Source organism: Diachasma alloeum, unplaced genomic scaffold (assembly GCF_001412515.2).
Source record: "Diachasma alloeum isolate Michigan unplaced genomic scaffold, Dall2.0 Dall_scaffold_00711, whole genome shotgun sequence".
NCBI lineage: Eukaryota > Metazoa > Arthropoda > Insecta > Hymenoptera > Braconidae > Diachasma > Diachasma alloeum.
Genome location: NW_021680842.1, coordinates 442874 through 467993, shown reverse-complemented (window position 1 = coordinate 467993; position 25120 = coordinate 442874). Strand labels below are relative to the sequence as shown.

At 32.6% G+C, this 25120-nt stretch overlaps 2 protein-coding genes across 6 annotated transcripts in view; one reads left to right on the top strand and one right to left on the bottom strand.

The window, feature by feature from the left end:
- Positions 1–1676, top strand: part of LOC107044306 (formin-binding protein 1-like) — a 26709-nt gene extending 25033 nt beyond the window's left edge. For all 5 annotated transcript variants that reach the window (XM_015266124.1, XM_015266123.1, XM_015266121.1 and 2 more), the window contains one exon: positions 951–1676. In XM_015266124.1, the coding sequence (XP_015121610.1) occupies positions 951–1108 (158 nt within the window). In that variant the 3' untranslated portion in view covers positions 1109–1676. The remainder of the gene's footprint in view (positions 1–950) is intronic.
- A 5472-nt stretch (positions 1677–7148) lies between these two features.
- On the bottom strand, positions 7149–20314 carry LOC107044322 (leucine-rich repeat-containing protein 40). The gene is made up of 4 exons (XM_015266153.1): positions 19724–20314; positions 10044–10187; positions 9795–9962; positions 7149–8896 (listed from the first exon to the last, which is right to left on the bottom strand). Exons 1-4 carry the CDS (start codon positions 19878–19880, stop codon positions 8730–8732), a joined length of 636 nt encoding a protein of 211 aa, XP_015121639.1. The 5' UTR covers positions 19881–20314; the 3' UTR covers positions 7149–8729.
- Positions 20315–25120: the final 4806 nt, after the last annotated feature.

The following is a 25120-nucleotide window of genomic DNA, read 5'->3' as shown; positions in this document are numbered from 1 at the left end:
ACTCATTTATAAAAAAATACAATTGTCAGTTCAAGATAATTCTCGAATCTAAATGACGAATCCCATTTTCTTTTCATTTAGCAACGAGTCTTGAGAGAACGTCAACGAATTCGAGTCTTAAGAGGGTCTGAATGTAGAATCATTTGACAGAACGAAATAATACGCAAAATTTTGATGACATTTCAATTGATGAAAGTACTGTGACATGGAAAAATAGAAGAAAATAGTAAAATAAGAATTTAAAAAAAAACAGAAGACATTTGGTAGGAAATTGCTAATTTATCAGCCACAATAACTAAACTCATTTATAAAAAAATACAATTGTCAGTTCAAGATAATTCTCGAATCTAAATGACGAATCCCATTTTCTTTTCATTTAGCAACGAGTCTTGAGAGGGTCTGAATGTAGAATCATCTGACAGAACGAAATAATACGCAAAATTTTGATGACATTTCAATTGATGAAAGTACTGTGACATGGAAAAATAGAAGAAGATAAAGTAAAATAAGAATTTAAAAAAACAGAATACATTCGGTAGCAAATTGCTAATTTATCAGCCACAATAACTATACTCATTTATAAAAAAATACAATTGTCAGTTCAAGATAATTCTCGAATCTAAATGACGAATCCCATTTTCTTTTCATTTAGCAACGAGTCTTGAAAGAACGTCAACGAATTCGAGTCTTGAGAGGGTCTGAATGTAGAATCATTTGACAGAACGAAATAATACGCAAAATTTTGATGACATTTCAATTGATGATAGTACTATGACATGGAAAAATAGAAGAAAATAGTAAAATAAGAATTAAAAAAAAACAGAATACATTCGGTAGGAAATTGCTAATTTATCAGCCACAATAACTAAACTCATTTATAAAAAAATACAATTGTCAGTTCAAGATAATTCTTGAATCTAAATGACGAATCCCATTTTCTTTTCATTTAGCAACGAGTGAGGGCTCAATTCCAATGTACGACGGCGAGGAACTCTACATGATCGAGTTGGACCAGGGTGACGGCTGGACGCGCGTCCGCAGAATGTCCCAGCCCATCGAGGGCTTCGTCCCCACCTCCTACATAGAATTTCAACTGTACAACACATAATTTCCCCTCCAGTGATTCGTAAGAATACCTAAATGTTTACAAAAAGTGGTGCGTTGTTGAAAATAATATTTTTTTCAATGCCGAAAGAAAAAATACTCGACAGGCAGATTAATCCAGCGAACAATCGATTTTCTATCGATGAGTAATCGCTTGATAAATGTGATTGAACCTGAACAATGTGAAACATCAAATTGGCCTCTTTCTGGTCAATACTACATAGCTGTAATCGTTTGATTTAGTTTCGTGCAATTTAACAAACAGTCTGTAATTTTTTTGTTCGTCTCGTAGTTATTAAAATTCAGACCATTATCCATTGGTGACAGTTGAGCTAAAGTGCGGGTTAAATGAACATTGCAATCAACATTTGATCTTTATTGCGTACGATCAATGGAGGTCGTTGTGGAGAGGCTTTGAATGTGGCACATTAAGCGCGTTACCTCCTCGAGGAAAATTAATACTATTCAGCTATGGGTGTGCGAGTGATTCCATGTAAAAAAATTGGTATGAATGAGATTTAATGCGGTTGTGGAAAAACTTTTTACTCTGATTAAAATCTATTACCAATGGACCTCTGTTCATTTTACACTGAAAATATTTCGTCAATGAGTGAATTTAATTACAGAAATTTTCACGTTCTGATTATTGTGGAGATGAAATATTATTTCTGTCCAATTATCTTCACTCGTTCTCGCTTGCGATGAATTTTGCTTGAGGCTCGATTGAATTCATCGTGCATATTGGGATTATTAATGGTATATTCATAGCACTCGTTATGAGTTATTTGTCATCGCACGGAATATTCACAGGGGCTGGCCCACGGATGGTCCTGGATTAGGTATTTTCTAATGTAAAAATTGAATGGGAAATTACATGAGACTGATCTCCGCAGGAATATCTCCCCGTGTGCGAGGTGACATTCTAGATTCTATCATGTTCTTTTTGATAGGATTATGGTGGGGGGAGGGTGGGGTAAGATGGACACTTGGGAATTTTTTTCTAATGTTCATAACTCAGAAACGAATTTATCAGTTGAAAGCAGTCTAGGCTCATCGCAGGGGGAAACAATTGTTTTCTTCATGAAAAAAAAAATTATCACGTTTCATTGAAAATTACATGAGCTGTTGATATTTAAAAGAGGGAATGTGTCCGTTTTGCTCCATTAGCCCCTGATTATGATAATTGAAGGACAAGTCACGAAAAAAAATTGTAGGAAAATCTGGAGAATTTTCTGGGAAATTCTGTTGGATTTTCATTAATTTTTCGTACATTCTATTGAAAAATTCCGCAGATTTTCTGAAAATTTTGTGTTTATAGGAGTGTTTAATGCAGAATTTTTTACAGGGAAATGTCATTTGTTGAGATATTTTCTGTAGAAATTCATGGGCTCTAATTTTTCAATTTTTTTTTGTTCAATTTTTTTAATGAGAGAGGTCAAAATAGAATGAAAAATATTTCGACAATTGATGTCGAGGAATTCCTATAGAAAATGTCTCAACAGAAAAAATTGTATGAAAAAATAAAATTTCAAAATTAAAAATCAAAATGAAGATTCCATGGATTTTTTCCATAAAATAGTTTTTAAAAATATTTTCTAATAAAAAAACGTATGGAAAGAATTTGATTTTTTTACTGTTTACTCTATTGAGATATTTCCCAGGGAAATTCTTCCCCTGCCTTCAATTTTCCAAGTTTTTCCATTTTTTTTACTGAGAAAAAAATCTAGTGAAATTTTTTTTTTAATAATTTTTTTAAATGCTCAATAAAAAATATTTCATATAGAATTTGATTCTTCCATACAATCCATTCAATTTATTTTCTAGATTCTTTTTGTTTAATTTTTTTAATTGGAAAAGCAAAAACAAAGTGAAAAAAAATGAAATTTATATCGAGGAATTCCTATTAAAAATGCATCAGTAGACGAAGTTGCATAAAAAGATCGAATTCCCCTGATATTTTCTCTAAAATGATTTTGATTAAACATTTACCATAAAAAAGTCACTGTAAAGCTGCGAAATTCTCTTGATTACTCAAATTTTCAATAGAAGTTCAACAGAAATCCAATAGAATTTTCTATCAAATTTCCTAGGTTTTTCTACAATATTTTTCGGCCGTGATGTAGTACGTTAATCACTCATTGCTCAGAGCTATCTCTCTGTACATAGTGTGGATTTGGGAAAAGGGTAATTTTGAAAATTACTGAACAAATTGACAAATTGATGAGATAAACACTTGCAGACAGTAGTTTAGATGCCGGATGTATTTGAATATCGTCCATCTCATTCGTTGAATCGCACTCGAAACAGTCCCTCTCCCCTTGAACGGTCTAATAAATAACGATTTAACTGCACTGAAGATAATTCTCCAAATTATTTTAAATTATTGCACCTCAAAAGTACTCGTAAATTACTAGGGATAAATAAGTCGATCAACAAAGAGACTTGAAAAAGAAAGTAACGAGATTAAGCGATAATTATTTGACTTTGAATAATCTGTTGACCGCCTGGGGACGAGGGGAATTGAGAACCGGAAAAAATGAATTTAGATCTATAAAAATCAAAAAAATCAATGTAATCTGATTGAGAAAAATAGGTAGCCAATAGAAAGTGGACATATGGACTAATTCACTTGTTATTGATTCGTTGATTAAACTACTTCCGAATCATCATTGTAAATAATTACGTTCAAGTAATGAAATGCATAGCTTTTGGCTAATTACTCAAAGTACGAAATATTCGAGTTGATTTTTTTTGCAGTTGGAGTTGTATCTGACGGTTCAAGGAAAGTCAGCTGTGAATTTAAGCTAAAATACTTTGTTCATCATTTCTTTTAATATTATATCTGCGACAGTAGCTACACAATCGAATTTGACAATTATACTTACGATTTTTTTATTCGTTGACTCGGTTTATTTAGTTTTTTATTGACACGTACTGTTTCTGCTATTTATCTACGTTTTTTTAAGATCACAAATTTGCAATTGTATTGGAGAAAATATCAATTAACTGTGCTGAGATGATCGATTTGAGGATTTATCAATAGCGGATAAGAAGAATTTATTGAGGAAAATAAAAACGTGTCTATACTCTGTATATTTTGTGATTTTATATGAAATTGAAAAGTATTGTAGATAAATAACATCCGCAAACATTACATTTTTAATATTAATTAAGACTAATTAATGTTTAGAAAATATAAATACTAAAAAAGTGATTGTGTTTGCTTCGAAAATTCTAATTTTTTTCAATCTTTTTTTATTCATTCACTAATGTTTATGGGAATGATTCATGCACCAATTTCCTGTCGCGAATGTCACGATTCATGTGGCAGCTGTGGCAATGTCCGTCAAAGCATTTAACTATTTGTTTATTTAATTCTTCTTCGTTTTGGTATTTTCACTTCAAATCGGTTGATTTTTACCGAAGTTACAGGCATTTGAAGACAAAACTTGCAAAAAAACATGGCTGTCCACAGGATACCTCAAAAAATCTGAAAAAATTTGAGAAGTCATATTTTTCCATATACAACCACAGGAAAAATCGGCAATATGATTGGTGATGGTGAGGGTTTTGACCTGCGTGAGTTCACATGGAATACCCCATATATTATTATTATTATAACTATTTTGGCGTGTATTGCTTATAATAATAATAATAATAATAATAATAATAATAATAATATAAATAATAATTATTAATAATAATTATTATTGTTGGATTATTTTATTATTATTATTATTATTATAAGCATTGTACGCCAAAATATGCAAAATATAAGGGTAAAATGTTTAACATATATTTCTCTCATTTCCTTATGTACAATCATTCATTTGTCGAATTTGACATTGTAAATACTGCAGAATAAACAGATCCGATCAATTAGCCCCTCATGTATAGATATTCCAAATTTTTNCACAATATCAGATTAAATAAATAATATTGTTATATCCAGAGAAAGACACACAACACAATTAATAAAATGGTTGGGGCGGTTTATTAAATATCAGAGACAAGCCAAGAGACAGACGTGTATCGACCAAGATATCNCCCCTCTATTTCATTATTTCCAAAAAATTTTATCACCAATCGATAGCAAATTGTTTGAAGATTTTTGCGAGTTGAGAAAAAATCGTCAATGCAATCCTATTATTGTGTAAATTAACAATTCCAATTTTAACTGAAAACCAGAGTTGATGACCAGAGTTTGTAATAGAGATGTCAGACAAGATATGAATGTTTTTTTTGGCTCAAATGAAAGAGCGGCTCGAGTTACGGCCAGAAGCGGCCAGTTACTAAGTTATTAGTATTTTTTTAACCCAAAGCACACTGACCTTCATCATCACCTCCTCGAGATTAATGCGCTTCGATTTGTAAAAATATCGATAACTTTCTGCGGGAAATTTGTTGAAAAATTTGGAAAATTGGGTGCATTCTGTTACCCCTTAATCGTAAGCTTCAAGACGACTTTCTGACCTCGAGAAAAATCTGATGGACATGACTATTTCTGCAGGAGAATACCCTAGCTAAGGGTTGAGATCCGAGACAATAAGTCCAGTGCAAACGACATCTACAGAACAATATTCAACAGAGCCCTCGAGCTCTTGGCTCCATTGCTAAACCATCCCTAATATATTTATGAGACAGGCCTTTTATTTTATAATGAATATTCGACTGAATAAACAATCAAAAACACTGATTCGACTAAGGGCAGAAGGCCCGGGTCAAGGGCTGCCAGGGCTCAAGAAATCCACTTTATTATAATTCAATACGACAAAATAATTAGTCAACTGGGCGCCAGTTAGTTTATCGACAACTAACAACGTTTTCCCGACTTATCTCAGGGAGTGGAAGTTGGAAGACCCAAAATAGTAGACGTTGACAGAGAGAGAGAGGAAGAATTATAGACAAGAACACTTTTAATTAATAATTACTCACTTATTATGTCGACAATTCACTCGATTTATTTCCTAGAAGATTCTAAACGTTCTCGGGTATCGACTCTTACCACACAATATCAGATTAAATAAATAATATTGTTATATCCAGAGAAAGACACACAACACAATTAATAAAATGGTTGGGGCGGTTTATTAAATATCAGAGACAAGCCAAGAGACAGACGTGTATCGACCAAGATATCTCAGAATAATAATAATAGAGCATCGGACTTGACTTCAAGATGATCGTCCTTTTGGTTCTGTTCCATGACATCCTTCAGACTGGATATAATTAAAAGGGTTCGAAGGGGGACACGTAACAATATACAATATAGAATATAAGAGACCACTATACAGTCTCGCTGCCGGGCGAAGAGTGTCGTGCCACGAAACTTGTTGCTCGTCGCTCACGCTGTCGAATATAAATCAATAATTTGGCGATTGCGCCTCAGATGATATCTGAATTTTTAATATGGCGACTTGAGAATTCGAGAAAATATTAGTCGGTTTCATAATAAATGAATGTTTATTAAAGATTTTGTGGCGAAAAAATAATAAAATGAAATACAAAAAGGCGTGACGCGTCTGCGGAATAGGATTAAAGATGAAAGAAAGTTTTCGCAATGCTAATTAATCTCAACTACCCTTTGTGATTAATACTATTGAAGAAAACATTCAAAAAAAGTGAGAATATTAAAAAATTGATGAATGAAAAAAAATGGAGAATGGAAATGAAATATTCATTAGTTTGTTAAAGATAATATCCATCAGATAAAGTCGGGAAGTTGAATAGGAATTGCCAATTCTCATTTTTGAAATTGGAATTGCTACGGATCCACTCGGAAACAGTCACATGGGTTCTGCGCAATAGGAGTTCAACCCTGCTTGTTTTTTTTTTTCAATTCTAAATTTGCTGTGATGACCGTTGATTCTTTAATTCTTTAATGGAAAGAGACTTCAGGACAGAATTCCTTCGGAGGGATAAGTCATTTCGAGGTTTTTTTAAAAGAGAATTCAAACTTTTTATATTTAAAGGATATGACTTGGAGTCATTTTTTATTTTCAAAATAAATTGACTGAGGAAGGAACTAAAAAAAAAACACTTCATTCGGTTGGTAAATATATTTGTGCACCCAATGGGTAATTTGACTAGATAAAGAATACATGTTAAATACGAAACATCTCATTATTATTCGTCATACAAATGTTAAAAACCCAATTTTGAAAATAACTTCACAAAACAATTGAGCATTGAAAAAAAGACTCTTCTTTGCGAGAAAACAAACTCAAAATTTTCACGTAAAAAAATGAATATCACGATTTATTTTTAGATATTTGGCAGTCCTAGGTTGACGAATGACGCAGTAGTAAATATATCTGTACAGTACGAATATTTATATTATGTACAGTTGTATGCAAAGTAATCAAAAAATTGAAACCTATCAGCCTATTTGTTAGTATCTAATCAGTTGTAAATCATCTTTATATCGTACATGAGATCTCAGCTGTGTAATACTGCTCTGAGAACGCTGTACTAAATTATCATTGCTAAAGTGATTCGAAATTTTCCCAGTTACACTTGTTAACGTTTCATTATCAAATTATTATAAACAAATCGTTAAAAAAACTAATGAAAGTGAATTCTGTCGCGTTGGAGGCGGGACGTCACAGTTATAGTTTTGTATTAAAATTGTGTCTAGGTGAAATTGTTTACATGCACGTTCCATTGGCAGAATTAAAGAGGAACATCAATTCTTGTTGTTGAAATTGTTTTTTGACGATCTAATTCTTTAACAAATACGGACGATATTGCAGTAAAAATTTATAAATATTCACTGTTTGATGCTACTTGTTTTGATTTAAGTTTAAGAGCAAATGATTCATTTAAACAATTAACAATTTTCTCCGTCTCGATTCTGTGCGCTGAGAGAAAAAAATCTCAAACGAGTCTTATTTGAATGACAACATTTTCAAGTTATAAATTTGCATCTTTTCGTATTTTTATACTACCACACGTATTTTTCTCCCGAAAAATGCTCGTTTCATGCGAAACAAGGGAGAATAGTTCTTCGTTTCAGCTCCAATACTCAAAGATAAGAAATGAATTCTTAAATAGAATAATAATGATGATATGATAGCCATCTCTTGATTTGGAAATGAAAAATTTCTTGATTAATTTTGCGTTATGAGACATATTTTCATCCTGAAAAGGATAAAATGTCTCTTGAACCAAATAATTTCAAATATTTTATTGTTGAAAGCAGAACTCCACTCGTTTGAGATCAGGATTTTTTTTCTGAGTGTGGAATCATCAGAAAAATTCAGGAGTTAAAAACGTTAAATTGTTTTGCATCACGTGCACACGAATCAATTGCTGTAAATGTCGATGAATCAATCAGTTGTCTCGTTTTGGATGAATATGATTTAAGTACATAGGCTCATGTAATTATCCTCTATGATTCATCATTTGAAATTCAGGAAAAAAACTTCTCCATCCATTTTTAGCAAATTTCCTTCTCATTCTTCTACTGCGGATGATTGATGGTCCTCTTTACGTATTACATAACTGCATTTGTTTTTTTTTTATATCTTGTCTTGCATTCTGGAGTGCAAAGACTAAAACGCCCTTGCTGATCACCATTAGCTTAAGATGTACGTGATGAAACTGTGAATTTATTTTGGTGAGGATCAAACGTTGAGGTCCTCCCAGTCTTCGACTTGTCGCGGGGTCAGTTCGACCTTTAATTTTCCAAGATTCACGAGGAGGAGGTCGTGGATTCTTGGAGGGATTGTGTTCTCACGGAGATCGACGTACTCCAGGGCTGGAGCTCGTTTCAATCTCTCCACATCGACATCTGGAATAGAACATTTAAATCATTAATACAGTTTGTTTTTTAATTTAAATCATTGATATAATTTGATTCAATGGAATTGGAGATGAGAAAGTGGCTTTTTGGGAAGTCATTTCGGGAGAAATTTATATATGAGAAAATCAAATCTTTTGCTGAGGAATTTTAGTGAAATTCTTTTGGAATTTTTTTTCGTTTTCTTATATTCAATCGAAAAAAGCAAATAAATTTTCATTTTTTTACGTGACTCGTCTCCTTGCGATTTTCAAATTTCAAAATAGTTTTTTGAAAATTTAATGAAATTAGTTAATATTTAAAAAATTTTTTTAATTAGTTGAATTAATTAATTTTGAAATTTAAAAATAATTTTTAAATCTTAAATTTTCCGAGATTTTTTTCTCACGTTTCAAAAGAATAGGGGCGTCTGGGGTAAAATGGAATAATTCTTTCTTCTGAGTCACGAAAATTGAAAAAATTGTCGAAAGGAAAATTTAAAAATCGTTGGATTTCAAAATTGCGAAATTTGCAATAAAAATTAGCAAAAAAATGGAATTTCCATAGAAAATTTTCTACTGAAAATCTCCTCAACTTCATTTTCCAATCTTGTAACTTTTTTTTAAGTATTCATACCTCAGGAATTGATTTATCAATCGATCTGCATCCAGACTTATTACATCGAGAAAGAAATAATCTTCTCATAACGAAAAAATCTCATTTTATGATAAATTAAATGGAACTGAATTGAATTTGTAAATTAGATGAAGTACTTAAATTTTTTGAAAAACTAAACTTTTAATTTTGTCTCATTCTCCTAGAATCGCTCCCGTTAAGCATAAATACATAATTTTCAGAGCCTCTTGTATTTGAAGTGTTGAATAAATAGGGAATATAGCAAAGTCCTTACCAATAATTGAATTATTGTTGGCGAGTAGTCGTTTCAGCTGAGGTATCCGACAAGTAACAGGTGGAAGTGCAATAAATGTATTGTGAGAAATATCGAGCCTCTCCAGTTCCTGAAGTTCCGCCAACTCTTCCGGTAATTTGCTCATTTGATTATGACTCAAATTCAACTCTATGAAACATAAATTCTCTTCATTAGTAGGTGAAAGTGAATTCTCATCAAAATATTATTTATGAATGAAGCAAAACTCACCGGTAATGAGTGAAAACTTGACCGCAAATTTTGGGGGAATTTTTGTGATAACATTGCCAGATAAGTCGCAGGACTTGAGCTCCGTGTGCCGCATCAGGTGATACACAGCGTCGGGCACTTGCATCAGCTGGCATTCGGACAAATCTGAAAAGAATGGGGATATTATTATGGAATCGAGTGACTTAATCTATTCTCTTCCTCTCTTTTTTTGTAAAAAAAATTAAAAAAAGAGTTTATTGTCATTTTGGTGATTCATCTTTGCTTTACACTGTTAACAATTTTTGGTTGAAATTTTCAGTATATTTATCGGAAATTTTTATCACATTTTAGTTCCACTGAAATTTTCTAAAGAAATTTTGTCATTGAAAATTCAGAATTTCACGGAAAAATCAAAGAGAACTGTAAATTTCAGTTCAATTATTCCCTGAAAATTAACAGAAATGATTAAAATTCCAGTAAACATATTCTGAAATTTTTAATTTATTGAAAATTCAGTGTAATTTGATGTTGAATATCCATGTTTTCGTGGAAAATGGAAATGAGCTGAGGAATTCTCGTTTTAAGAATATCCAAGTTAGAAAAAACTTTTCTATTTTTGTAATTGAATATTAGAGCTTTCATTTGAGCCTCATTTGACCCCCAGTTTTCGGACATTTTTCAATGATTTTATTATTTGAACTTTGCAGGCCTGAATTTGAATCTCGATAGAGAACCGTTAGAAAACATTTTAAAAATCTCAAAAAAAAATAGAAAGTTTATTTTTGGGGTAAGATTGATGAAATAATTTTAAAATAGCAATTTATGACAATTACGAGCATTTTTTATGAATAATTTATAAATAATCAATTTTCCACTGTAAAAATTATTTGTTCGAAGTCGTAACAAATTTATTCATACTCAGAATTTTAGTAGAAATCGATTTCATGCCTAAAAAAATTAGGTTTAAGAAAGTTTAAATGATTTCAATTACTTATTTAAAACGGAGGAATATTTTTAAAAATAATAATTTTTTACCAAATTCAACTTCAGCCTAAGTTTTCGGACTCTACAATGATTTTATTATTTAAACTTTGCAGTTCTAATTCTAAATCTCGATAGAGAACCGTTAGAAGACATTTTAAAAATCCGAAAAAAAAATTAGAATGTTTACTTTCGAGGAAGATTGATGAAATAATAAAAAAATTGCGGGCATTTTCTATAAATAATTTATAAACAATTAATTTTCTACCAGAACAATCATTTGTTCAGAATCGTAATAAATTTATTGATATTCAGAATTTTAGCAGAAATCGATTTAATGCTTAAAAAAAGATTTCCGAAAGTTTAAAGAATTTCAATTATTTATTTATAAACAAGGAATGTTTGAAAAAATAATAATTCTGTGCAAAATTCTAATTGAATGACGCTGAATATTCTTGATTTTTTTCAAATTTTTCTCGCGCAATTGAATTGACAAATTTTATGATTAAAAATGGTTGAATCAAAGTATAAAAAATACTTGAATGTTTTTAAAGCTGTTCAAAAATTCGAATATTCAATTGAATTGAAAATTCCCATGTCACTATCCTGAAAATGTCAATTTTTTTCGAACAATGTACTAACGAATCTGAAGAACTGTTAATAAATTCGCCCCTTCAATTTATCCTAAATTCAGTAAGCGGTAAACCGGGTTAAGTCGATTTTGACTTTTCGTCAGTTTTTGACGGATATCTCGGGACCTAAGAGAGATAGCGAAATTTTGCTCACGACCTTTTTTATAACACTTAATTGCATCTACAAAAAAGGTTATGACAAAAATTTTTTTATCTCTTTTAGATTCCGAGATATTCTTCAAAAACTGGCCAATAGTCAAAATCGTCTTAACCCGGTTTACCGCTTCGCTACTGAATTATTACTTCCTCAAATACAACAACATTGTTACGCAAGAAATTTCGTTTTCAGAATCAGCTGAAAATTGACTCAACAAGTGCGCCGAGGGAATTGTAAATGAATTAAATGCCCGAGTGATGATGATGCAAACAAAAAAAACGGTATCTATGTGTATGAAAGTGATTCAAACGCTCAGAACGTAAGGTTCACGCTTTCACATTGCGATTTCCATTGCGGAAATGTAATTAATGTCCGACTCTTCATTTCTTCAATAACACAAAAAATTGAGTAAAAGTTTTTTCCGAGTAGACGTTGATAATTAAATCAATTAATTCCCGTCGGGATTGCAAACGTTCATTCATTTTCCGAGAATATTTTTTTTTATTTTCAAGGAAGATTCATTCTCCGACTGCTGAGGAAAATAAAACCTACATTTCTTTCTGATGATTGATAAAAATCAGTTGCATCAGTAGCTTTGACGAAATGAAATTAAAAAAAAAATTTTGTTCATCACTTGGACGTGAAAATTCGATGCACATTATCTATTTTATTTTTGAATAATCCCCTCGGGTTGATGAATTGAACTTTTTATCGGAATGGAGGAAGAAAACTGTCCATCATTTGAAGAGAAATAAAAATGGATTGAACGTTGAAGAAAAATCCTCAAATTGAATAAAAAAATTCAAAATTTCTACGGGATAAATTTAATTGTTATTCTTTGCATTATTTGCTAGAAATTAGTATAAATCACGTGGTTAAGATTAGCATCAGTTCTTGAATATTTAAAAATCCTTTTATCAATGGAAATATAAAGATCTTCATGACCGTAATAGAATTTTTATTCGAAAAGAATAATAAATTTCTTTTTTTTTTTTTTTTTATATAAATATAAACTAGATTAGCCAGCGCTCTGCGCGCGTAGGCTCTATAATATAGAGTCTATATACGTGCCTCAGGCATTAATAGTACCGGTTAGATTTTTATTCAAAGTATAATGATTGCACAATTTCATTTTATTGTTGTTTATGAATGTACAGCAGATCCTTACATATTTGTTGAGATTTTATTTGCCATTTTATTTAATATACTATACTATTTTTAATTTAGTTTCAAATTTTCTTTTTTTACGTCAATTTTTTTTAATAATTTTTTTATATGGTCTATTAGTATAATGTATTATATATAATAAATAAATGAAAAATTAAATTAAAGTTAAATTTTGTGTTATAGTACATTATATATTATATATAATATATTATAGTATAATAAAAAATTTATATACTAAAGAATGGAAAACGTTAGGTGGAATACATTGGCTTCAAAAAACGTTACATAGGATTGCGTATTAAAGGAATTATTAATGAGAACGGAAATTTAAGAAATATTATGAAGTCCAGATTTCATGCACAAAAAAATTTAATACAAAAAACTTGCGAATTCGCTAGACAATTCTATTGGATTTCTACAGAAATTTCCATTAGTTTTTGGCTGATCCTATTGAAATATTCAATAGAAAATATTTTACAAAAAAATCAATGAAATTCGATTTTTCCGTACCACTTACTCTATTGAGATATTTTCTATAGAATGTCCTCAACCGAAATTTTACGAGCTTTTTTTTATTTTCTTGATGAAAAGGAAACGAAAACGAAAAAAAATTGGAAAAGAGTTTGAGTTTGAGTTCAAGAAATGCTGTAGCAAATATCTCAATGGAATAAGTTGTAGAAAAAATCAAATTCTATTGACTTTTGCTATAGAATATTTTCTACTGAACGTTTCCATTAGAATCGATGAAAAACTAATAGAAAGTCTGTAAATTAGATTTTTCTATACAACTTAATCCCATGAGTTATTTTCTATAGAATTTCCTCGGCTAAAATTTTCCAAGTTTTTTTGTTCGATTTTCTTGATGAAAATTAAAGAAAAATAGAATGGAAAAACTTGGAAAATCTGAGAAATCCAATAGAATTGTCTTGCGAATTCGCTAGGTTTTTCTATTAAATTTTTTCGTGCGTGTTATTAAAAAATCGACACCCAAAATGATTTTTCATGCATCTAAAATGATAATCATTTCTACGCCGCAATCAGAACAATATTCAACTCAATAAATTTAAGAATTTGTTTTCAAATAAAAAGCAGTGATTTTACCCCGAGTAGTCACAGCTCCTTAACCTTAATCTCCACAGCAGATTTAATTTTCTACATTAAAAATGATAAAATTCGGTATTTTACCGAGATTCTTATGCTCCTGCGCATCCTCACAACGGCAAATGACTCTTGTTACTGCGTTCGCCATTTACAACCGGTTTATCTCAATTAATCCCAGAAAAAAACTTTTTTTACATCATTAAAATCCTCTCGACCGAGTGTAGGAGTTGCGCTCAGCTACACTTCCTACCTTCCTCCATCCTCTCCCTTCCTCATTACATTTATTTTAAGTGCGCGCTAAAAATAAACACTCATCGATTCGAATTTGAATAACAGAGGTCGCTCGGGAAATTCCCATTACGAATCCGGCGACCGTCGCAAAACTCTGTCGCCTCAGTTTTTTAAATAAAAATTACGATTCGTAACAAAAACAGGGGAAAATGAAAATTCAATTGCGATCGATACTTTATTATCTCTCAACTGATAAGGATTAGTTACTATCAATGCAGTTGGCTCGCAATAAAATTAAAGAAAACGTATCGTGAAGTGCAGCAAAATGACTCAATCTTTGTTTACAATGCGAATGGAATAAAACAAATTTTCAAACGGATTTTACATAGACAAATCGTAAAAGTTGGTGTTGCGCTCTGTCATTGGGCAAGACTCCAATAAATTACGCCGCTTACGGCCGCCTCAAGGACCTAACGAATCATTGCTGTAACCCTTTGTTTTAATCACTGATGCAGAGAAAAATGTTTCTAGTTTACAGTAAAAATATTTGAAGTTCAAAACTGTTTTGGGTGGAATTTTTGGTGGATTTTGGCTATTTTTTCTCCGGGAAAATGCTTTTCTAGTTTTGTATTCGAACATCAAAGCTTTCATTTGAGCCCCATTTGAGCAGAAGTTTCCGGACATTTTACAATGATTTTATTATTTAAAGTTAATTGCAGGTCTGAATTTGAATCTTAATATCGAATCGTTGAAAAATATTTTGAAAATCTGAAAAAAAATTAGAAAGTTTAATTCGGAGAAGACTGATGAAATAGTTTAAAAATTGCAAATTTAGAACATGATTGGCCTTTTTGGATAAATAATTTATAAACAATCAATTTTCCAATGAAAATCATCTGTTCGAAATCGTGACAAATTTATTCATATTCAGAATTTTACCAGAAACCGATTTAATGCCTGAAAAAAATAACGTTTCCGAAAGTTTAAACAATTGTAATTATTTGTTTGTGAACAGCGAATGTTAAAAAAAAATAATAATTCTATGCAAAATGTAGTTTGAATGATGCTGAATATTCATGATTTTCTTCAAATTTTTCTCACGCAATTTAATTGACAAATTTTATGATTGCAAATCATAAAATTCACACACCCATGGATCATCCCATAATTGAAGACCCATGGATCATGTTTTATTCCTCGAATTGAGGAATTTGTAATGGTGAATCTGTAGTATATATCTATTGATTAAAAGAAAAATTTCTAAATAATTTTTACTTGACTTCAGTATAATTCTACTTGAATTAAAGCGCATTTTCTCTTATTTTGAGGAATTTTTGGTTCTGGAATTCAGAATTTTCCGGTTCTTAAATAAAAAACTTCTCTTTCTTGGATTTCAAGAATTTTTCCTAAAAAAAAATATGAATGTCCATTTTTCATTCACGTTTATTTCCTACTTTTCTTCGTTATATTTAAGACAAGTAAATAAATTCATGCACCAGAAGAGTTTTGAATGCCTTGTGCATTCAAAACGTTGTTTAAAACTCCTTCATACAGAAATATAGTGAACGAAAAATTCTGGAAATAAGTGAAATGCTGACGGATTTTAAGAAAATTTTCCTGGAAAATTGGAGGAAAAATTCTTAATAATTTTTACTTAAGTTTGAAATAATTCTGATTGCATCAAAGCACATTTTATCTCTATTTTGAGGACTTTTGGGTTCTGGAATTCAGAATTTTTCGGTCTTCAAATAAAAAACTTCTCGTTCTTCAATCAAGGATTTTCCCCAAAAGAATACCCTAATATCTCCTTTCCATTCGCGTTTATTTCCTAGTCTTCTTCACTATATTTATGACAAGTAAATAAATTCATGCCCCAGAAGAGGAACGCCTTGTGCATTCGCAACGTTGCGCAGTGGCCTCATAATTTCGCCGAGATTTTCCCATTTTTTCTTTGTTCTTCCTGTTCATTTTTGCATCTGACTGGACACAATGGTCAGTCTTTTATGAGAAAAAACAATAATTCTCTGTGGGCCGTTTTTTCCTTCTCTAAAATTAACTCACTCGAGTTGATCAATCTTTTGTTATTTAAAGTTTATTGCCTTGACTCAATTCATGGTGAATTACTGTTCAATTATTCTCGATGTTTATCCTTCCTGAATGTTCTTTGTTTGAAAATGCAAAGGTTCTTGATTCGAGAATTTATCTCGAAATTAAAATGACATTTCGCCCTCGAATTGAGCATTTTTCCTGTTATAAAAATAATTTACTCGTGTGAATTTGTTAATATTGAAATAATTGCGAATTATTCCAGGATTTTATTCCTTCCGTATGCTCTTTGTTTGAGCACGCAGAGGCTCTCGATTTAATTAAAAACCCAACGGTTCTTCGTTTAACCTTAGGTTGGCCATCATATGAGGGAAACGCCGCGGCGCGTCGTTTCTCTTTAATTACTATTGACTGCCTAACCGGAAAAATAAAGAGCCTTTTTTAATTGAATTGTCTAAAGAATTTATTTCAAACATAACTTTATGAATTCCCGAAATTCATAAAAAAACAGATTATTTCCAATGGATGAATTATTTTTTCTCGGACAGTGTAGAGTGAATTCGGCAACGCTGGAGGCTGAATAACGCGGCGGGGAATCCCCGCGAAGGTGACCAATCGCATATCAATTTCATATTAAACATAGAATTTTTATTCATTTTTTCTGATTTTTTGAGATTTTTTCTAGATTTTAATCTTCTCCCAAACCGCGAAAAGTTCATTTTCTTGTCAATTGTCAATCATATTAGCCTGCTGATTGAGCACAAACTCAATTAGAATGTTTCGGAAATTATTTCAGCTTTTAATCTTCCAAATTTAGTTGAGAAGCGGCAAAATGGTTCAAGTCGATTTAGCCCTTAGCTGAGTTTTCGAGAAATATCTCCGAATCTGAGGGAGATAACGAAATTTTTATGATTACCTTTTTTATAGAGCTAATTAAGGGCTACAAAAAAGATTATGAAGAAAATTTTGCTATCTCCCTTAGATTTCCAGGTATTCATCGAAAACCGGCCAATAGCCAAAATGCGCGTTACGCGATGTGGCCCGAAACTCGCTAAACGCGCCCGGGCAGTGTAGAGTGAATTCGGCAACGCTGGAGGCTGAATAACGCGGCGGGGAATCCCCGCGAAGGTGACCAATCGCATATCAATTTCATATTAAACATAGAATTTTTATTCATTTTTTCTGATTTTTTGAGATTTTTTCTAGATTTTAATCTTCTCCCAAACCGCGAAAAGTTCATTTTCTTGTCAATTGTCAATCATATTAGCCTGCTGATTGAGCACAAACTCAATTAGAATGTTTCGGAATTTATTTCAGCTTTTAATCTTCCAAATTTAGTTGAGAAGCGGCAAAATGGTTCAAGTCGATTTAGCCCTTAGCTGAGTTTTCGAGAAATATCTCCGAATCTGAGGGAGATAACGAAATTTTTATAATTACCTTTTTTATAGAGCTAATTAAGGGCTACAAAAAAGATTATGAAGAAAATTTTGCTATCTCCCTTAGATTTCCAGGTATTCATCGAAAACCGGCCAATAGCCAAAATGCGCGTTACACGACGTTGCCCGAAACTCGCTAAACGCGCCCGGGCAGTGTAGAGTGAATTCGGCAACGCTGGAGGCTGAATAACGCGGCGGGGAATCCCCGCGAAGGTGACCAATCGCATATCAATTTCATATTAAACATAGAATTTTTATTCATTTTTTCTGATTTTTTGAGATTTTTTCTAGATTTTAATCTTCTCCCAAACCGCGAAAAGTTCATTTTCTTGTCAATTGTCAATCATATTAGCCTGCTGATTGAGCACAAACTCAATTAGAATGTTTCGGAATTTATTTCAGCTTTTAATCTTCCAAATTTAGTTGAGAAGCGGCAAAATGGTTCAAGTCGATTTAGCCCTTAGCTGAGTTTTCGAGAAATATCTCCGAATCTGAGGGAGATAACGAAATTTTTATAATTACCTTTTTTATAGAGTTAATTAAGGGCTACAAAAAAGATCAGGAAGAAAATTTTGCTATCTCCCTTAGATTTCCAGGTATTCATCGAAAACCGGCCAATAGCCAAAATGCGCGTTACACGACGTTGCCCGAAACTCGCTAAACGCGCCCGGGCAGTGTAGAGTGAATTCGGCAACGCTGGAGGCTGAATAACGCGGCGGGGAATCCCCGCGCAGGCGACCAATCGGAGTGTCGCGATCAGTGACCAGACGAGCGTTAAATACCTCCTCTACTTGAAATAAGGCTTTTCGTACCGAATTTTAAGGTTTATTCATCTGAAATTAAGTGACCAGTTTCTTATTCTCAGTACAATGCCTCTCGAGAACCATGTGTTTCTCAAAATTAGCAATTTGGTTCTGAAAACTGAAAACTTTTTCTCTCTGTAGATTTTTCCATTCATCTTTTTTGCAATTACAAATAAACTTTAAAACCGAAGATCAAATAATCAATCAAAACAAGGGCAACAAAAAGGAAAATTAACTTTTAATTTTAAAATCCTTTGAAACCTCTCCAATTACTCTAATTACCAAAGAATTATTTTGCCGTCTTCAACGAGTGGACTCGGGAATGTGATCATCAAGTAATCCACTTTCTCCTAATGCGTGATGTTATATCCTAATTAAAATAATAACTTCTCTAAGAATGCCGAAATTGCCTTGGAGGTGATTCTGCAAATGTCTTGAAAGAAAGAGTTTGAGAGAAATTCATCAAGAGACATCTTTCACAGGAGATTCTATCGACTTCCAAGAAGATCTTTTCAGCTCTTGCTCGCAACCTCTTTATTTAGTGAGTTATTCATGACTTAATCTGAATAAAATGGAAATGTGAATTTGAATGAAATATGAAATTGTTAATTTTTAATGACAAAATCGTTTGGAACTTCAGTAAAACTTTCATTCTATAGAAAAATGTCGAGCAATGCAAAATATTCCACAGAAAAAGTCAATTCGATTTTTCAATACAACTGATTCTATTGAGATATTTTCTATAGAAATTCCTCGGCTCCAGTTTTCCAAGTTTTTTTGGTGGATTTTATTACTGAAAAGGAAATAAAAATAATTGCGGAAATTTAGAAAATTCATGTTTAGGAATTCCTATGCCTCAATAGAAAAACTTGAATGAAAGCATGAAATTCTGTCGATTTTTTCCATGCAATAATTTCTATTGGGCATTTTCTTAAAAGAACGCGCGAAGAATGAGTCGTATCGAGAAATCGAATTCTTTTTCCTTTTTCGACAGAATATTTTCTATTGAATTCATTTTATTTCAATAGAATCACCTAAAAACTAACAGAAAGTTCAATAGAAATCCAACAGAATTGTCTACCGAATTCGCTAGCTTTTCCGCAAAAATTTTTTTTTTCTTGCGTCAACTTTTCGTAAGTACACTTACCCAAATTACAATTGTCCTGCGCCTCTTCGCACCTCGATACGACGCGAATGATGGCCCTGCCAGCAAGTTGCACGCAAATAGCGGTGGCAACATTTCTCTCGCCCTCTTCCTGGGAAATCTGCTGGACTCCCTCGTTATTATACGCCGGTGGCTTCATCCTCACTCCCCAATTCCTTTTTTACCTCAACTCAAACAGGAAAACCCAACTCCTTCACTTATTCACACGCGAAACAGACTAGAAAAACCTAATATAATAACTCCGTAATTTCCGTTATTTTCACGTAATTTCCGGATTCCTCGATGAGCAGAAAAAACTTTAACAGATGTGTAAACAATAGAACTGACTCAAGTAAAAAAATTTGTAATCACACGAAATTGCGCGAAAGGAACAATGAGGGCATTTCCCACGTAAAGGAGGATAGAACTTTCACCGAACAGTGGAGTTGTTAGTGAATATAGTGAGTAAACACTAGTGAAATTTATTCCGATTATTTAATCGTGATTTGCTATCGGTGGGCAGCGCTCCCCTGGCTTGCAGGAACCGCTGCTTGGCACTGGCTTGGCACACGTTGAAACAGTGGTATTTAAGCCTTCAACTGTATTCCTCCCACCCCACCCACCCATCCACGAGGAGAGATGTACCTTGGATCAGCTGACTTTGTCTGAGTGGTTTCCTCCTTTGTTTGAAAACAACTGTAGACAGCGGGGCTGCGCGCGAGGACCACGTGGCCGATCCATCCGACCAATGTCGTTATCGGAAGCAATGGATCTGTCAAATTCGCACTGGGAGACAAAAAGTTGATCGTGAACGGGCCTCGTTCGATGCAAAAGATCACGATCGAAACTAGTGGATTGGGCTGTTGGTCGCTCGCTGCGCTCGCTCCCATTGCGGGTGGGTTGGTAGCGGATGTATTCATGTGGGTCTGACCCGTCGGACGGGTCGCACCAACAACTTCCCGATATTATTATTCCTCCCATTTTGACTAAAAGAATCCTTTTCAACTCTCAATACTCTGTTTATTTATTCATGAGAAACCCTTGTCTGAGCGATTTTCAAACTTTTCTCCAGGGAATTTTGGAAAAACCACTGCAAAAATCACTGGAGTTTCAGAAAATCCTAGATAAATCACTGAAGTGATTGACTCTAGTGATATCCTGATGTTGACAATGCCAATCACGTCATTTATACAGGAGAAATACTTATCTTAACCATTTTCAAACATTTCTCCAGGAAAATTTGGAAGAACTACTGGAGCGAATTACTCCAAAATCTAATCAGGTCTAAGTTACATGAAGACGTATCGATTGGAGAAAAAAAAAGTTAAATCGGACCATTCGTTCACGAGAAATCGTTGACCAAAATTTTGACCACATACGTACAAAGTAACACACACACACACACACACCCACAGACATTTTGTTAAAAACTATCGAGGAACATTAGAAACACCTTGAAACGTGGAGATATCATGGAAAATCGATTTTTCATTTTCCGGGGCATTACAATAACTTCCCTGTCCGGGAAGTTAAAAATTTAATGGAAAAATCTATAGCGAATTCGGTGGGAAATTCTAGTGGATTTCTATTACAATAAAACACATCTTATTTTTTGTAATACCTGCCGTTGTAAAAATCTGTGATCTACGGTTATCTGGAAAACTGTGAAATTTTCGGAAGAATTCAAGCAATTTTTTCAGTTTTCTAGGAAATCAATTCATAACCCTCCCCTGATTTTTCAGCAATTACAGATTTTAATCAAATTATTTTAAAAAGTAAAAAAAAAGAATTAATCGAAGATTAGAAATTATTCATTGATGCCTCACTCTTCATTCTCTTCATTCTTTTAATTCTCTTTAAGTCATTATCAATATTTATAAAACATCTATGAGTATATGAAGTTTAATAAACTCGATTTCTTCATTGTCACAACAAAAAGATGAGCGCGCGCGAAAGCGTGCGCACAGATCTAGTTTTGTTTAATTCAGCAGCCAAGTGGTAAAACGGTGCAAGTCAATTTTGACTGTTGACCAGTTTTCAATGAATATCTCGGAGTCTAAGGGAGATAGCAAAATTGTTGTTAGAAACTTGTTTGTAGAGCCGATTGAGGGCTACAACAAATGTCATTACGATAATTTCGATATCTCCCTTAGATTCGGAAATATTTCACAAAAACTCAACTGAGAGATGAGTCGACTTGAAACGTTTTACCACTTCGCTACTAAATTTAATTCAATTCAATTTGTTTATTGCATTTTATGACCTCACACATTTTATTGAGTTTTATTTTGGGATTTATAATCTCGTATTGAGACTTAAAAGTCCCAAATTGACATTTTTGAAGAATTCTCTTCAAGTCATTATCAATATTTATAAAACATCTATGAGTATATGAAGTTTAATAAACTCGATTTCTTCATTTTCACAACAAAAAGATGAGCGCGCGCGAAAGCGCGCGCACAGATCTAGATCACAAAAAATTGGATGTGTTACACGTGCCTACGAAAAAATGGATCTTTACGCACTAGTAATACAATATACTCATTACGCACTCGTATCGAAATATACCATTTTGTGACAGAAAAAACATCTCACAAAGTCTTTTCTCCCTTGTTTCGCCTGAAACGTACATTAGGAACAACTAAATCTATTTCTGTGACAAAAATTTCTCATCTCAAGACACTAAACATTGAGCACGAGATTTTTTTTCAATTTTCATAATTAATTTTTGTAAATTGCGATATTGCTTGAATTTGTTTTGTTAACGTGTGCCGCATCGCAATTCTTAGGATTGTCATAAATCACGTTACATAGCACTTTGTAACGTTTTTTCATTTTGATTAATTTGCTTTGGTTGCGGGAGGGGGAGGGGGAATGTATCATAGTTCGAGTTGTTGACCTCTAGTCCCAACCCAATTCTAGATGCCTCGATGGTAATTTCGATAGCATCCAGATGGGAATCGGGTGAATATAATGGTTCATAAAACAAGACGTGATATGGATTTCGATAGATTCGAGGTGAATCCGTTGTAATTTTTTTATGTATTTGTGACACTCTTTAAACGTCATTACTGCCGCATTTGCGCGTTATTCCCAGTTTCTGGTAATTACGGTTGGAGTCATATATTTCGATGTTGACGCACGTGGAAGATATTATTTTGTCGAATTGCCAAAAGTTGTTGAACGCATTTTCCTCGGTTTTTCAGACAAAGGCAAAGTAGGAGAGGTTTTTATTCGGGGAAACGGTTTTTCTTTGTTCGGCGGACCGAGTGTCGAAGGTCGAATGAGGAATTTCGAGGTTTTCTTTGTTTAGGTAATGTGTCTATTTCAAAATTTTGGTTAACGCAGAGGTTATTGATTCAGTTTTTCAAACGGGGAAAACCATCTTCTTTTGTCAAATTGAACGCATTTGGTGGGATGAATGTCTGGCGTATTTTCATCGTTTACGCAGATTCGCGCTTAAAGTAGTACCAGAGCTGTGCGCGCGCTCATCTTTTTCTTGTGAAAATGAAGAAATTGAATTTATTAAACTTCATATACTCATAGATATTTTATAAATATTGATAATGACTGAAAGAGAATTAAGAGAATGAAGAGAATGATGAGTGAAGCATCAATGAATAATTTTTAATCTTCGATTAATTCTTTTTTTTTACTTTTTAAAATAATCTGATTAAAATCTGTAATTGTTGAAAAATCAGGGGAGGGTTATGAATTGATTTCCTAGAAAACTGAAAAAATTTCTTGAATTCTTCGGAAAATTTCACAGTTTTCCAGATAACTGTAGATCACAGATTTTTCTCGAATTATTTGGGAAACCGAAGAATTTTCGTGAATTTTGTAGAGTTTAGAATTTATGTATGAAAATTTGAGAAGCAAGAATTCATTTTGGCGTGTGATAAATATGAAAAAATTAAAATTTGGGAAGTGAAGAATAATTTGTGAGTTAAAAAAATTTAGAAATACTGTGTTTTTTTTTCTCATGATCAACAATTAGGCAATTTAGATATGTTTTAATATAAAGATCAACTTCACACAAGAAAAAATGAAAAATATGACGCAGAAAAAATTTTTAACATTTGAAGAATTTGAAAATCCCTCATTGACCAATCAAAATTGCGGATTAGCGGTCAGGCAGTTTCGAGATATTTCGATAGAAAACAACTTCACGTTTCTTTCATCTTTACTAAATAGGATATCCAAGCCCCACGTAAGTCGTTGAGGGTAGTGAAGAAAAATATATTTAAAATTCCGCAAAAAAAATTCATCATTGATCATTTTTTACATGATAACTAAGTTTGACGAGAGTAAAAAATGAATCCGTCAAATTTTCTCTACAATTATTTTCTTAAACAATAAATATAAATTATTTATCACAAAAGTTTGACACTGACGATAATATTCGGATTAAGCATTAAATTTCTATTCATTTTTTATTGATTTTTTCTACGTTTTAATCTTCACTTTCACCTCGAAATATTCATGTTCTCATAAGACGCTGTGTTATTTTTGTACTTCTAGATTAATTATTATCAATAATGCTAGACTGCCCATTGAGCACGTCCCCAACCGGAACGTTTTTATTCATATCAACTTCCGTTAATAATTTATTTCAGATTTTCATCTTCAAAATTTAAGTTATATTTACACTGCTTTAAGGTTTGATGGAGTAGTGCGTATAAAACTTTTTAATTTTTCGATTTTAATCTTTTTTAATTTTTTGTCGATGGATATCTCAAAAATTTGCGTGGAAAAAATACTTGAAATTTTGAGAATCGTTTTCACATGTGCTCAACAACACGTGATCCAAATTTTAGGTCTTCAGTTCATTGCGAAATTCTCACTAAGTATAACTCACTGAGGAAGTACCTTAAATGAAATTGCCCATGACGCGATGTTGCCGGAAACACGCTAAACGCGCCCGGGCAGTGTAGAGTGAATTCGGCAACATTGAAGCCTAAATAACTCGGCGGCGAATCCCCGCGGAGATGACCAAGTCGCAGGGTCGCGTTCGTGACCAGACTAGGGTTGAACTTTCGGAACTCAACTTGAAATTTGTTTTTAAGGGTAATTCCGAATGTCTCAACTTGAGACTTTGGCAATGTCCTCTTCTGAATTCCCAAAAATTCGAACTATTGGCTAAATTGAGATCTCTGAAATATTTCTCTCCATACTGCACCTTCCAGTTTGTGGTGGCAACCGACTCCGAAGCTCTTACAGCAATAGATAAATTCTTTACAAAATGTAACCTTCAAATTTAACCAAAATGTAAAAAAAAGGGTAAAAGGAAAAAAAAAAGCAATGTAAAAAAAGTAATTGTATAAGATCTTACCGACAGTGTAAATAACCCTGATATGGGTTCTATACTATAAAACAATAAAAAAAAAAAAAAAAAAAAAA